At 39.6% G+C, this 16,700-nt stretch overlaps 1 protein-coding gene across 3 annotated transcripts in view; it reads left to right on the top strand.

The window, feature by feature from the left end:
- Positions 1-11,889, top strand: part of UCHL3 (ubiquitin C-terminal hydrolase L3) — a 52,852-nt gene extending 40,963 nt beyond the window's left edge. For all 3 annotated transcript variants that reach the window (XM_019529788.1, XM_019529790.1, XM_019529789.1), the window contains 3 exons: positions 6,870-6,945; positions 10,348-10,406; positions 11,666-11,889. In XM_019529788.1, coding sequence (XP_019385333.1) covers positions 6,870-6,945; positions 10,348-10,406; positions 11,666-11,749 — 219 coding nt within the window. In that variant the 3' untranslated portion in view covers positions 11,750-11,889. The remainder of the gene's footprint in view (positions 1-6,869; positions 6,946-10,347; positions 10,407-11,665) is intronic.
- The last annotated feature ends 4,811 nt before the right edge of the window (positions 11,890-16,700 follow it).

Genomic DNA, 16,700 nt, shown 5'->3' with positions numbered 1-16,700 from the left:
TTTAGCAAAGAAATGTCTTCAATAATATAGACACATGCGAGTTAGTTACTTGAGCATAATACGTTTTGGCATACCTTGTCCTCCTTTGGTCTTGCCAATTCCATGGCTTGATGTCTGTCAGTATTTCAGGCTGGGCAGAGTCCATTTGCTCCCTCTGTTGTGTAAGATTTTACATGTGACAATGGTTGACACTATATATGGAAAAGAACCTTGCTCTTACATGGGGGTTTGTCCTTTTTGTCATCTGCTCAGCTTATAAACTCCACACCCTTGGGTTACATTTGCCACAAGTTAGAAAATCCATTGTCCCATAAACCCACGAGCAAGTATTTGAGCCAAAAATGATGGTTAACTGAGCCAAAAATCATGGTGCTGGCTTAGCCAGGTGTCAGATTCTTTCGGAGCATGGTCCTGTCTGGAATACAGCACAGTAAACTTGGTCTGTGAATAGCCTAGATATTTGTTCAACACAATGTAAAATGGAAATTATAGTTTGACAGACACGCTGCATTCTCCTTTCTTTCCTTTACTTCAAAACTCATTAACTGCCATGGCCATCATCTTAAATTCCTGCATCTGCATTCATCTCACTTGGGTCCTTTTCACTTTCTTGAAAATCCAACTTCACTGTTCATAATCTTTTTTTATAGTAGAGTGTTGGTTTTGCGCTTGCTCTGCTTGGTCATCCAGTGCTGTTTTTTACACCCTCCATTGTCAGCTTATCTGTTTTTAACTTACGTGATCAGTACACTTGGTACTAACTACCTTCTTCATGTGACCATCCCATTTGAGCAGTTATCCATCTGTTCTTTCACTGTAACAGCTCAGTCTTTCTGCTAACTTAGTTACACTGTCTCCAGTTTCCTTGTTCTCACTGTTTTAACATACCAGCTTCCTTCTAGTTACTGTGGCCTGTAAACAGGGGTCATCTTTAATTCTCCATAGCCAGGCAAGTTCTAAATTCAAGATTGAGCCTTTTCTTCCTATACTTAGACTTTCTATTTTCCTGTCTTGCTGTAATCTCTTTCCATGTGGGATTTGACATTCAATGTTGCATTATCAAATTAATGCAGTGTGCAGGACCATATCCTAGCCCTTCACTTGCATGAAATTCAAGGTTCTTATTCTTCAGGGATATGCATCATGCTCACTTCCTGCTTTTTTTAACCAGGGTCTCTTATCTTACTTCAACAGGGAGGAAAACCTTCATGTTCTTTTTCCAACTTTTCCACACTGTCTCTTCAGCTCTTTCAAGAGAAAGCACCATACAATAATTCTTAGAGAAAATACTGTGAAATTTGTTTTGTCATATTGTATCCCTTCTGCCCAGCCCTTTGTAGGTCTGTTGTCATTGTTTGTAAGCTGTTTGCAATGTGGGGGGAAAAAAGCCAAGAAATTTTTTTTTCCAAATAATAGTAAACTTCCTCAAAAATGTAGTTTTGAGGTACTGAAATAATTAATGAGTTTGCATCAAATTCATCAAAGAATTTAACAAAAAGAAATATGGAAAAGTAAATGTTGGGTTCTGGTATCTCTGGGATGTTTCTGTTTTTTCAAAACACTTTTTTGTTTTAAATAGACATACTTAAAAAAAGTAAAATGAGTTAATCTAAACAAAAACAGTGCTCTTTTACTCGAAGCACATTATTTGCTCAAGATTTTTTTTCTTTCTGGTTGATCTGAAACGATCTTTTTCTGTGTCTGTATTTCAAGTATTGTGGGTTCTACTGTAAGCTGCAAATGGATAGATATGTATTATGTCATACATCTCGCTGCTTATTTTAGATATTAATGAATAATTTACAACAGATTAGGAAGAATTTAGTACATGTCATCAAGAAAATATTTTTTCTTAAAATAAACTTATCTTAAAAGTGAAAAAGGAGAAATAGTTTCTCTTAGTGGAACCATTCCATTATCCATGAAGTTAGTCATCAGCAGCGTTGAAGCCTTTAAATTTACAGCACAAATTTCTGTCACTTTGAGCTGCTTTAAGGGACTGGCCACTAGAGGGGGATAAAATATGAATTTTTTCAATGGGTTTTGTAGCTATTTATTAAATATTGAAAATGGAAATCCACATTCTCAGTAAGTGAACTCTTGTTTAAACATTTTACCCTATAACATCCTTCTTACTTCTCTCATTTCATTATTCATATCTAGTTGTTTTCTCTTCTTCCTCCATGTTGCCTGGGTACCGGCAGGTGAAAAATCTGAGTGTACCAGAACATGTTTGTTCCCAGTGTCTGTACATGACTTTACAGTGGTACTAGTAGCAATGTGAATTGGTTATCAGGATGTCCTGCTTAGCTTTGTAGCCCAGTAATGATGTCAGTTGCACTGGACATGCTCCTATAAGACCAATTTGTTCCATACAGTCTTTAGAGATTTTTAGTTGCCAAACTCTTTAACAGCAGGCACGATGCTTTTTCAGGAGCTGAAACCTTGGTCAAATGTGTGGCTTTTTCACTGGAATGGCTCCGATAGAAGGCAATCTCCCATTGCAGATTTGAAGCCCTCTAGTCCAGTAGGGCTCCAGCATGTGGGCAAGACCCTGCTTACAGAGCTGCCATCTGATTCGTGGGAGCTCCTCCCTGGGTCTGGAAACTTCATAGATTTTATAGACATTAGAGCTGGAAGGGACCTCAGAAGATCATCAAGTCTAGCCCCCTGCCCCAGGGGCAGGAAGTCAGCTGGGGTCAGAGGATCCCAGCAAGATAAACATCCAATTGACTCTTAAAGGAATCCAGAGTAGGTGCTTGTACCACCTCTGGCGGCAGCCTGTTCCAGGTCTTGGGGGCTTGGACTATAAAGAAGTTCTTCCTTATGTCTAGCCTGCAGTGGTCTTGGAGAAGTTTGTGACCATTTGACCTTGTCATCCCATGGGGCACTCTGGTGAAAAGGCATTCCCCCAGATCTTGATGTACATCCCTTATATACTTGTAGGCAGCCACCAGGTCCCCCCTGAGCCTGCGCTTTTCCAGGCTGAAGAGTCCTGTAGCTTTCAGTCTCTCATCATAGAGTGGCAGTGGGGGAGCAATGGTAGGATACAACCTCGACAGCAAGGGAGTGGGGAATTGTTGCAGCCACAGCTCTCCTGCTGCCATATTTCTGGACCTATGGAGAGCCCTGGGCTGGATGATGAGGCCCCTGCACATGCTGGATTGCCTCGCTCTAGTCTAAAGCATATAGTTGCTTGAGTTTGAGATTACATAGTTGTAAGGAGCAAAACCTATTTTGGCTGACTTATTGGAAATGACAGTGCTGTGGTTTTTGTTGGGTTTGACAAAAAAATTGTTATCCTGAGCCAGATACCTGGCATGTAAAACTTCAGTATAAAATATTTAGTTTGGCAGTGTCCTAAGGAACTGAAAACAGTTTTATTGTGGAAGATGTGAAGCAGACTTAACTATGTAGTCTTCCTTAAATTGTGATGGACACTTGGCAGGGTTTTGTATGTACTCCTTGGTTATCTAGACTTTCGTGATGGATCCAGAGCTAGGACAATCAGGAGAGCTGGATTGGAAACCGTCAGCACATCCTAAGTCTTTTGAAGATTTCAGTCTAAATCAGGGGAGAAAGTAAACAAGCTTAAACTCATCATTCTCCAAAATGTTGTTGTTATCTGCTAGTTTGGGCCCAGGCATAATGCATTCTGGTTTTTATGGGAGTTCTTATGCGCCACATCATGTGCCTAATTAGCTGCGTTCTTTTTGATTGTTTGGGGGATGAGGAGGTCTGAGTTCTGATCTTAACTACTTATTGTGGCTCTGAGTGAGTTATCCAGCTGCAGGCTTTCTCTAGTTTGGAAATTGAGGTATTCAGAATTAGGGACCACTTCAGAAAATGTTTATTTGCTTAGTGTAGGTTGTTTTCCGGTATGTAAAGTGGGTATGACACTTCCTTTTCCAAAATATTTTGACTGTTACCAGCAATCTAGACATTCAGTAACATGAGGAAGAGTCTGCAGACCTGCTGCTCATTAGGTATAACATTATATGCCTTTGCCCTCTGAGAGGTAGGGGCAGTTAAACTCTTCTTGGTTTTTGAGTGACATTAAGGCTTCTCTTCCGTTCCCAAAATGGCAGGAATGATAGAAAATAGGTCCTCTCAGTCTATTCAAGTATTGGAGATGTGTCTGAAATGAGTGGTTTAGATTTTCTGATCTTTTGCTACACAGAGAATCTTTTTGGTTCTTAGCAATTCCTCCCCTTAAGGGGATAGTTCTTTTGCATTCTCGGTTTTTTTTTTATCTATATGTTGGATAGTTTCTTCCTCTTAGACCTATTATTTCAGGCTATTTGGAGAATCAAGCAGATATCTCTCTGGGGCTGGTTGTAACAATGCCCTCTAATTCTTCAATTTCCTGGTCCAGGCACATATCTCATTTAAGTCTGGACACTACCTTACAACGAAATGTGGACCAGTTTGTGTTGCAGTGACCCATCCAGGGGACAATGCAAGGCGGAAGACAGACGGCTAGTTCTAAATGTGTAACCCCATAAAGGGTGTTGACGAGGAGGGAGTTTCAGTCTCTCGTTGTATGAGTGAAGTTTACCTGAAGCTGTTACTGATAAATGGAAAAAACAGTTATTTAAATCTGAAAAAGAATCATATGATTCATACGGAGCACTTTTTTTCATTTGTCATTTGTAGGGGTTTATGCTTTCCTCCCACTTCACATTTTTTGTCTGCGTTGATTATACCTACTTACGCTATCTTTTCTTCCAGAGTTTCCCGACTGAACTAAGAAACAGTCAAAATAGGCATTTTGTTTCTTCTCCAGGCTGGCTTCAGGCTTGAGAACACTACTGTATTGGTTTGCTCTAGCATTTCTTCCAGGACTGGAAAAATTGCTTAGGGATGCACCGGTAAAGATTTTCTTGGCTGATACTGACTTATTAACAGTCATATTGGCCAGTACCTATCCAATAACTCATTTGGTTGCATGTAATGCTGGAAGCTACTGGAAAGCGCCAAAAAAAAAAGTTTCAGTACTTTAAAATGTACTAACACAGGGGTTGTTCCCTGCGGCTGCGCGTACCCCTGGGGGTAGTTGGGAAGGCCCAAGGGGGTATGCGGCGGTGATGTGGAGAAGCGGGCGTACTTGGGAAGTGGCAGCGCAGAGGGCAGGGCTGCCACCGCCATCCATCACTGTGTTGCCACCGCATGACATTTCCCCACGCCCAAGTATCCCCACTTCTCCGTGCCACCAGTTTTGCATCCAGCCAGCCAGGGGGGAAGAGGGGTGTTGCTGATGGCCAGCTGGACGTGAAGCCAGCGGTTCGAAGTGGGGGGTACCTGGAAGCAGGGGGTGGGACTGCTGCCTCCATCCATCACTTGATGCCACTGCTGCTGGGCATTGCACTCTGCTTTCCCATGCTCAAGTATCCCTGCTTGTCTGCACCACCGGCTTTGCTTCCGGCCAGCCAACAGCACCTCCTTCCTCAGCGCACGGCAGCGGCACAGGGAGCTTGTATGCAGCAGCCACTTCTGCTGCCATCTATGCATTCATTGCCACAGCCACATGCCGCAGGTTGCATGCAAAGCTAGTGGCAGAGAGAAGTGGGAGTATTTGAGCGCAGGCAAGTGGGGCGGGGCCACTGCTGCCATCCATCACTCCATGCCACTGCCAAGTGCTGCTTTCCTGTGCCCAAGTATCCCCGCTTCTCCACACCATTGGCTTTGCATGCGGCCAGCCATCAGTGTCAGTCCAGCCATATATGTGGCGGCAGCACTGAGTATATAGGTGGCCACTGCGTGTGAGTTTCCCGCGCCACCACCATGTGCTGGGGGGGTGTTGCTGATGGCTGGTCAGTTGGCCAGCTGGCTGCGAAGCTGGTGACAGAGAAGTGGGGATACTTGGGTGTGGGAAAGCAGTGCCCAGTGGCGACATGGCGGTGGCGGCCACGTGCGAGCTTCCCGCCCTACCAGTTCCTCATCTGGCTGGCTGTCAGCCGGCCCCACCCCCTGCTCTGCATCCAGAAGTGGTACCCACTAGAAGAGGTACCCTGCTTTAAACAGTCCAGAAAGACTATATCACTGCTACCCCTGCATCTAAGGATTTGGTGACCTGGTCATAGCCCACCAGGTTGGTCTGACAGGTCCTGCCTCTAATGAACCCATGTTGGTTGTCCCTAAGGATAACCTCCCCTGCTGGCCCCTCATGGACATGTGCCAGAAAAATTCTCTCAAAAAGCTTACCCAGAATCGAGGTAAGACTGACTGGCCTATAGTTTCCTGGGTCCTTCTTCTTCCCCTTTTTGAAGATGAGAACCACGGTGGCCCTCTAGTCCTCTGGCACCACACCAGAGCACCATGAGTGCTCATAAAGCCGTGCCAGGGGTCCCACAATGACCTCAGCTTTTATCAGTGCTGATCTGATATGCAGTCAGTATATCAGTGCACCTATAATTGTGTTTCTTTAAATAAAAGCTGAAATCTTTAAGTGCAGCATGTCAGAGAGAAATTCTGTGGTTGTGGAATATACAGGTCATGACTATTAGGAAAGGTGTTGCTGTTTACATTAATATTTTTTTTAATTTAATGGTAGATGAGGCATTGTGTTTCTTGAAAGGCAAGGATTCTCTGTAGCAATATAACCTTACACTAATTTTCAGATGCTTTATTCAGATAATTCTAAATATATAAATTAAGAATTTATATATCTGCCTGAAGTCTCTCTTGATTTTTTTGTGTTTGTTTCAAAAATTTAGTTGTTTTCTTGCTATTCTGTAGACTTACTCATGGTCTAATATGTACTCATTTACCAAGCCATTCTTTGTGTAGGTCACATGTTAACTAAAATAGAGATCCCTGACACAGTAGTACTGTGCTGATGGTTGTGGTGTTTTTTGTTTGTGTTACAGGCACCGAGTTTAGATGAAAAAGTAGATCTTCACTTTATTGCATTAGTGAATGTAGGCGGTCATCTCTATGAATTGGGTAAGAAAACTTTCTTTCATGTTTCTCTTGAAACAGATGCAAGTGGTAATCTTGTAATCTGTAATAACATTAGAATGTGAAACTACAATAAGTAATATGATATTGGTTTAAAATGGACTTGGGTTTGTCTTTCTGGCAAATAAGTAAACGCATCCTGTTAATTTTCTTTAAGAAAAGTGTTTATTTGGTATGAAGATATCATTAAATTACTGCTGTACTTTACAAGACCAGGAATCAAGATGCCAATGCTGTAAGATATTTTCTTAATTGAGAAAAAAAGCTTAAAATTACGATATTACTGAGAAAAACACTTGGTTTTTTTGGTTTGGTTTTTTTAACTTCAGTTAAAGGGTTTTTTCCCTGGTTTCTTGGAATAAGCGACCAAATTACTTCTCTGATTATCATGTTGCATAATACAATATGGATGTAGCTTAAAGTCATGATACTATTACTGTCAGTCAAAATGAGAATTATTCACAAAACAAGTACAAGTAGCATACCAGAAATTATTAATGTGACATTCAGTTATGGCAGACTGGCTTTATTTTAAAGTACCTTTTTCTACATAGTATTCTGAATAGCAATAAAACATAATTTTGATCTGATTATTAGCTTCTGCATTTGAAATATTCTGGCAATTTTGCTGCAGATGCAGCAGCACAAAGTTCTGCTGGGATTCTTTAATACTCTTAGTTTAATACTTGTTGCTGGGCAACCAGCCTTTCATTTCAGATGCTTCAAAAGGCTAGTTTGAAGCAGTGACTTGAAGACAGCTATCAGTTGGAAATGGAGTAGAATAAAGACTCCGTATCATTCCCAGTATAGTGCATTCCCCACCACTTAAAATGCCTATGGCTAATAGAGGTAGCTATTTAGGCCCCTGGCAGATGTTTATTTAAATGCACGGTGGGATTTGAGGAATTTTATCCCAGACTTCAAAAACTGTGTGTCCTGCCATGCCAAATTTCCAAGATGTAGTCTAGGAGGACATGTGATTTTGGGAATCTGGCATAAAGATTTCTCTGGTCCTGTCCAGACTTTTAAAGTCTTGGTGGGCAGCCTAGTACCAGATAACTGTTTGCCAGTGCTGGGCTGCCAAGCACAGCTTTAAACTTGCTAGCAAGGAGCCTAGGATTGCAATCCTGGCTCCCTGTCACCCTCCCAGACCTTTAAAAGCCATGCCCAACAGATGAGCGTTGGGAACTGGTCCTAGATATTGAGCCGCCCAGTATGACTTCTATATTTGCTGGCGTGCAAGGAGCCCAGCATCTGAGACCTGCCTTCTCAGTTTTGGGCTCCCCATGGGAAATTTAAATGAGTTGCAGGGAGCCCCGTGTCAGAGATTAGCTCCTGAACCCAGTGCTCTGAGCACCTTTCAACATGCCATATGTATAAATTGAAAGTGCAATACAAACCAGTCACAAAGATGGTTTACATTGCATCATGCTTTAATTTGAATATGTGGCATGTTACAATTTATCACATGTTTAACATGTTAATCACACAATAAAATAACACCTGCCAGGGATTTTATTTCTGGCAAATATCCCAAGCAGTTTACTACCCCTGTAGATCTTAGTTATAAAGTCATCACTTACCCAGTTTTAAGAGTGCCAGCTATTTCCTAGTAAATTTGTTTTGCTTGTCTGGTTTGCTGCTGATACCAGTTGTAGTTTTACGATTTGACTTCCATGTAGCAGTTAGCACAGCCCACCAGCCATAAATATCATTGAATTTACTTTATTATTGTAATGCCATATACCACTGCAATTAATAAAATATTGAAAATGAACACCTAATTTAACAGTATTTTAAAACTGCACAGATTAGAATCTATATATATCAAAGACACTTCTTGAGATGGACCATTATTAAATAGCATGTCTCATTCATGAGAGAATTTCTAAGCTGTTTCACAGTGGGGTAAAAGCTGTAGAATGCAATTACCATATTTACTCGGTTCTGAGTAAATTAACATGGGGAAAAGCCCCTCATCTTAGAATTGAGTACGAGGATGCTGGGGAACAGGTGCTGCAGTACCTTGGGTTTCAGCCCCTACCTGGAGTTGGGGCGGTAGCGGCTGCTGCTGCATGCTCCTGCCCACTGCTGCTTGCTGTCATCTCCTGCCTTCAGCCTTTCTCCCCCTTTCAGTCTCTGCTCCCTTACCTTTCCCACTCTTTCCCCCCCGCCCCTTACCTTTGCTCTGTACTGAAAGCTCTGTCCACGCTGTAGCCTGAAGCACTGAGCACAACCCCAGCTTGGCCTGTGCAACTGCTACAGGGTCAGACTGGTGCTAGGGAAAAGTACTGTGTCATCAGCTTTTGCCCGCTCTGACCAGCCTGTGGACCTTGGCAGGCAGAAAGCTGGGGGGAGAACCACAAGATCATGAATGCTTGTGCTTTTGCCACGGAAAACCATGTTGTTTATATACAACTGAAATACAAATGTTGTGCCAGAATGAACTTAAAAATTCAGTAGTTTGCAAAATACAGTGGCATTCAGTTCTGTTTCTTGGAATGTGTTTGTCTTTATCTTCATTCCTGCAGTATAAAAGAAGATGGTCATTAAAGTAAAAATAACGGTTTTAATAATACATTTCAGAAGTGTAATTTTAGGGATTTTTAGGTCAGTTGTAGTTTAGAAGTGCTGCCAAGCTTAGTGAAATTATGGTATATTAATACTTAAAAGAGAATTTGGCCTGGCAAGATCATTTGGCCCCTGGCAGAAATGAGAGAAAATTTCATGTTTTGGCATATGTTTCAACATTCAAGTTCTTGAAAAGTAAGTTGATATATTTATAGAGTAACAAGTAAAAATGTTTAAGAAGTACTAAATGTAAAGGGTATTATTATGTAGTCAGTGAAAAATTAAACTTCTTTATAGTTGCCTTTTTAGATCATTTCTGATATAGGGCTAGATTAGTATTGCACACTTGTCTAAGTTAAATTGTTAGTATTACTTTTATCATATCATGTGACTTTTTTGTATCTTTTAATTGAGGGTAATATTTAAGTTATTTTGCCTTTGATCCCTTCAGAATTGGTGGGTCTAATCCTCTCTTCAGGGCTCCTAGGGGAATACTAATTTAACTTGTCACAGATAGTTTCAGATCTCTTGTTCTCTCTTACTAAGTGCCTTGGATATCATCTACATTTTTCAGGCGCATATGTACACACATGCTCGCTTTGTCATTTTACTAATTGTTTGTAATACTGTATTTCTGTTGAAGCCAACATAATAGGAAAAGTATTAAGGTACATTACCATCTAATCTAAACAAACTAATTGTGTTAACATATGCCTACTGAGAAGTGATTATTTTAAATGTACACTTGAACACCTGGGGAGGTGTACTTTTCAATCTTCGGTTTGCAATCTCCTGTAATCTCTCATGTTTCAACAGATGGACGCAAACCATTTCCAATAAACCATGGGCAGACAAGTGATGACAACTTTTTAGAGGTATGAATACAACCCACCCAGCATAAGTTTAGTGCATTTAGATCATTATCTACTTGTGTATGATCATATGAAGGGAGGCAGAGAAAACAACCTGTACTCAGAACTGAGATGGGTGTTCATGAACTCCCATACAAATGCTGCTGTGTATGACAGAACATCTTCCTATGGTTGCTTGACCAGGAACACTAAGTGACTATTACACCAGCAGCTCAAGCTATCCCATATTGATATTTTCCTATACCGCTGTTGCTTGCAGGCTATGTGCAAGGAATGGGGAGTTGTGAAATTATTGGTCTTTGAGAACTTTTGAACAAACACTTAATATTCTTCCCTCCTTTCTCTCATTTCTTTTGTAGTTAATTGCTATGCTGGACTGTGGTGACTTTTCCAGCACTTTCTCCTTTTGCCCGTCTCACCAGCACCAAAAACACCTGTGGCTGTTTTTTTTTTTTTTCTCTTCATCATGTTAGCTTATGGCTGCCTCTGTCAGAAGCTGTTTTATTTGAAAAGGGAATACAAAAAGAATACATTTAACCTGGAAAATAAACTCCTCCGTCATCCGCCCCACGCCTTCCTAATAGGAAGGTATTGTCTGGGAGGGGGAGAGCTAGGGCCATGCATTGGGGTCTGACCTTTATGTTGGTCAGTCTAGGTTAGCTTTAGGGAAGGAAAAGGCTGGAGAGACACAACCTCTCTCTTTAATATTGATGATATTAAACGACATGAAATCTGTGCCTGATAAAAGGAAAAGAAAATACTGCTAACTTGTTCACATTCTTCATTCAAGTTTTGTAGTAAATATCAAGTGCTGTATTGTGCCCTACGCCAAAATGCAAGAGTTATTTGAAGTCCTCCATTTGTGCAATAAACAAAGCTGGTAATTTGCTTAAATTGCTCAATTATATTAATAGACAAAATGTAAGCTTCTAGTTAAAATAGTGTTAATAAAAATGGATAGTTCCGTAGAAGTTCATCTAGAATACTGTGTACAATAACATGAATTTAAGAATCATAAAGTTAACTACTACACTATCTATTCTCTGAATTTGTTTACTTGGGAACAGGTAATAGTATCTTGCATGAAATTAGAACACAAATTATTTCCAAATCAATTTGATACACTGATAAGGTTTGTGTAGAAAATGGAAGAATCCTATATGGAGATAGCTTCTATAAAATGGATGAGATGCCAACTTTCCTTTTTTCATACAGTGAGAAATAGCATAATTTCATGTTGTTTTGTTTATTTTTTTAAATAGGATGCAGTAGAAGTTTGCAAGAAGTTCATGGAACGGGATCCAGAAGAATTAAGATTTAACGCAATTGCTCTGTCAGCAGTTTAAATTATCCTAACTGGAAAAACTTGTCATTAATGTATTGTAAGAAAATAACTGTTGCCATATGCTAATAATACAAATTTTGATACTTTCCTAACATGTTGACAAACTGTACCACATGTGGAATAAACTTTGAATTTATCCTTTATTGTCTTACTTAGTTTCGGCTGCAATTGTAGATGGCTGCTCCCGCTGCCCCCACACAGGTGTGTGCACACGTACATTCTCTGAGCATATATTCATGCATAAGACTTTCATCTCTGAGTTGTTTTGGAATAACTTCCTATGAGATTTCATCTTAGACAGTCACCTAAAAGGAATCATTCGCTGACTAAGTTTTATTGTGAGGAAAATAAGCTGAATGTCTATAAACTAATGCTGGTAGAACTAAGGCTATATCTTAGAATCTTGCATTTGATATTTGGGCTGACATGGTAATGTATGGTATTTCTCTAAAGTGAAAGGGATGATGGAAAAATAACAGTTAACTATTTCCATTTCTGTGCAATAAGTCCAAAAATGTATTGTACATTTGTAGAAAGAATCATAATATTCATGATTTTCCTTTCAGAATCATTGCTGGCTTGTACATTTATCATCCAAGTAGATATTACTTAATGCTGTGTGAAATGCTTGTTTTTTTCCTATTGCACGGGGTGTTTGTTACTTCTAACTTCCTTCAACAGTTTTACTCTTCAAATTAGTTATGAATTGTGAATTCCAGTGATAGTGATCTCATGGTTTAAGATAGTTTTGAAAACTGTTTTCTTTTGTATAAGGTGAGTTTCTGCAGCTGTATCCAAATAGTGCTTGGAGATGTAGCTAATCAGCTTTGCTTCCAAAACAGAACTGCTGGCAAAGTAAACTAATCCTTCAGTGGTGTCCCAGCAGGTATATGCTTTCTTGCCTTTAATTGTAGTTGCAGGTACTGTGAGTGGATTGCTCCAGGAGAAATCTTTCTAGCTACATCCTCTTTCGTCACAGAAAGAAACAGGCCTGGGAATCTGTCTTATCACTTACCACCATCTTTTCTCTTTTAAATAAAAAGTCAGAATGTCTGTCTAAAGATGCCACCTGGAGAGCTGTTAGAACAAGTGACAAGTATTACACTCATGAGCTAGTTGGAGGGGGAAAGGAAAAAAATCAAGATGTTAGTGAACTTCCTTTTTTCCCACCTGTTTGGGGTAGAGGGTGCACTTTATCAGTGGAACGCAATATAAGGTTGAAAAAACCAACACTGAAGAAAGTTTTCTTTATATCTGTACATGGATAGAACATTGCAATAATCACCAGCAGAGTTGAAAGTGCTCCAATTTCATTAAGAGGAATGTATTAAGCAGGACAAGCTATGCTGTCTTTGCATTAATATCAAAGGATCAAATAAAAATCACTAAGATTATAAGTGGCATACCATATTTTGTTAATTTAAAAATAGGATAATTTTACAAGGGATGACAGTTTTCTCACTGTAAACAGAAAAGAAAGGGGATAATCTCTAAATGTTTTAGTAATAACGCATAGTTTTAGTAACAATGCATAGTTTAACTAGTAATGTTTTCTTAGAGCTACGTGACTTGAGCATTTAAGCTTGCATGCCTTAATGAGTAGCTTATATAGGTACATCAGCTGCCTAATGAAGCTGCACCAATGATAATTAACTGGTGTAGAAATAGTTTAGAGACTAATTTGTTTTTCAGTTCCAGTGAAAAAAGTCTGACTCTGCTGATTGTGTTCTAAATGTAAGAATACTGGGTTTATTTTGGAAAACGGGCAGTTGGGAATGCCTTCAAATTTAAAACACTTTTAAATATGTCTCCACCAGTCTGAGAAGACAGACTCATTTTATTAACTTGGCCAAGTAAAGCAACTTTCCACTAATTTGTATCACTTAAAATAGTAATTTCTACTCCATGTTTGTGAAAGCAGTCAAAAGTTAGAAAATGCCAGAAGTAAGGTTATACTACAGATTTAAGAGTATACTTAAGCAATTTGAGGAGGAACAAAAGTGATTGACTAGATCAGTGGTCTCCAAACTTTTTTGATCGCGCACCCCTATCAGTAAAAAATGTTTGAGCATGCACCCCCAGTATATGTATATTTATGTAAAAATAAATAGAAGTTCTAATATTTTCTTCCTGCACCCCAATGGAGCATCTTGCGCACCCCCTGGGGTGTGTGCACCCCACTTAAGAGACCACTGGACTAAACCACCATAATACTTGTGCACGATGGGGTCAGAGATATGGTGATATTGGCAACCTTATTTATGAATATGAACCAGCGTCTGATGAAGTGAGCTTCAGCTCTCAAAAGCTTGTGCTATTTTGGTAGATAGGGAGGGTAGAGGAGATTTGCCTCTTACAGACTATCTATCTTACGTGACCTTAGACTAACATAGCTGTTTCACCTACCTTAAAATTTTTGCCCAACTTGCCACTGCCAAACTTTTAAGAGTTTACTTCTGCAATCCTACAGTTCATTTAATGCAAGGATTTTATTTTTTTTAACATAAAATTTGGAAATAAATGTAGTTTTATTTTGCAAAATTAGGAATATACATGGAATCATATTGACTCCTTACAAGATTTGTCAGCAAGGTTGAGATTTTTAGTTATGCTGCAGTTTTATCATATGAGCTAACGGAGTAATAGTTAATGACCTTCTAGCACTCTTCTGTGAATCTGCCACAAGTGTGGGATGGGGAGACCCACACATTACCAGTAGTTTCATAGGAATGTGCTGACAAAGGAATGGTGAAATTTGGAAATAATGTCTTCAAAACTAGTTTCTTCTGGAATGTGCTTGTGGTTTTTCTTTTCTGTTCTGGTCATCTTCCCCCTTTCCTCTCTCTAGCAAATGTAAGTTTTCTGTCCTCGCTTTATGGATCACATTCCTATCTTCCATAGGTTGTCTGAGGGTCAGCAGGGATAGCACTAAGAGCACTGGAAAGTCAGTCTCCCAGCTCTTGTTCTGCCAGGCTTCCACAGAGTGCCAGTTACCTTAAACCACACTTTCTGGGAAGGTCCTTCACCTTCCCTGTAATTCCAGATTAAAGCATCCCCTGGCCTTGCAATTTGTCATGCAACAAGGTTGAACCTTTTTTTTTTTCAGTAGTTTTCATTTGTAAGCAGGTATGTGCCATGGATATTTTATATTTATAGAATTGTACATTGTGCTGTAAACAGTTGCCTGTAAAAACGATGTGAAATCTATCTTTATGACTGACAGTATTGTACTAAGTATTTAATACAGTTATATATCGAAGAAATGACAAAAGCCTTTGTTTAACTCCATCCTGGGAAGGCTTAGCCTTGGGGTGGAATATAGTATTTTACAATGATTACTGCTATTCTTGCCAATAATGAATATCAGAGACTATGATTCTTCTGTTATTGTCTACTGTTATTATATCAATAGAAGAGAACATTATACTATTCAAACTGGTTACTTTGCTGTCAGAAATATGATCCGTGTGGATGGAAGCTAACTTAATATCCTTTCAAAATGACGTGCATTAAAAATTCAGTCTGTTTGCACTTTATATATGAAATCAGTGAAAACCATGACAATGCAGACAACTTTTACCAGCATGGTTTTATGACAAATATTCCCACATGATTTAAAATGGTGAAAAACCACAAATGATTCCTGCCAAATAATAAACCCTAACTGCCTTAAATGGAGTAAAACAAGCCTACCAAGAAGATAGCATGGACATTCAGTAAACTATTTTGATTTGCTAATGCAGCATAATATTTTATGTGAACTGTTCAGTAGATTGCTGCATTAGCAATTAGAGTGAAACCTCTCAATCAGTGGTGGGAGAGAGGATGCAGTAATATAACAAGGAGTAATGCAATCTTCTTTTAATGTGGAGATGTACTGTACAAAAAGCCAGGCATTTAGAATACAGTTTAAGACTGTCTTAATCCCAAGAGAAGCTTACTTCCATTACTGTATGTGCCTTCAGACCCCCTTCCTCTCCCATATTTATCCCTGTTGGAAGTGATGAAGTTCAAATATTAGATCAGTGTGTCCAGTGAAAGTGTGAAAATACGAGACTTGTGTGATGCCATTTTCATTATCTTTTACCCAGCTTATGTCCAACACAAAGTTCTGCATTGATCTTGGAGGAAATAAAACTGCTCAGTCTTCTTGAAGCCAGTGGATGGGGAAATGGTTAGTGGCTGAGCTGTTATCTGACTATGGAACATAGATTAGCCACACTTGACCCAGATTAGAGACTTAATATGAGAAATTCGGCAATCTAGGACTACTACCATCTTATTTCTGATAGGTCACAACACTGAATACATTGCAAACTTTTACTGTATGGTGTCAGTGGTAACTTTCAAGTTTTAAATGCTTTAGATTTAGGGGCTCCGTGTTTGCAACACTTACTCTTTCTCTTTGCCTCGCTTTTTTGATATTATTCCACATATGTGTTGTAAGTAGAGAAGGCAAGTGTCTGGATAAATGAGGCAACAGCATGTACATAAAATTTCCCCTTAGAAAGCCCATAGTCTGCATGTAGAAAAGCTGAAGTTTCTTCACTGCCAAAGGCTATATTCTGTGAAACAGCATTGCACACTGAGACTAGCAGCTTCATCCCTTTAAGGCTCACTGTTGGTAGCTTAAAATGTGTTTTTGACCTGGTACTCGGATGGAGCTACCATACATAGCTCAACATAGTGCAAGCAGACCCTGAGCTATTTGTTTTTCTTTTACAATTCCCTACAGCTACAGTTAATGACTCCACAGGCTGAAGCAACTTCTGGCTAGTTCTTTCTCTGGTCCTTTCTATGGTAGGTGAGCTAAATGACATCACTTCACATAACTGATTCATCCATGTTGCTCTGGTTCTATCAGTTACCTGTGCTACAGTTTTGTTTCATGAGTAATCTTTTTCCAGTTAGTTTACTGCACGTGCAATAAACCTCTTGCACTATCTAAGATT

The sequence above is a fragment of the Crocodylus porosus genome, unplaced genomic scaffold, assembly GCF_001723895.1.
Source record: "Crocodylus porosus isolate Cpor-Errol unplaced genomic scaffold, CroPor_comp1, whole genome shotgun sequence".
NCBI classification, from domain to species: Eukaryota; Metazoa; Chordata; order Crocodylia; family Crocodylidae; genus Crocodylus; species Crocodylus porosus.
Note: the sequence above shows the minus strand (reverse complement) of the source record. Positions and strands in the feature narration are given on the sequence as shown.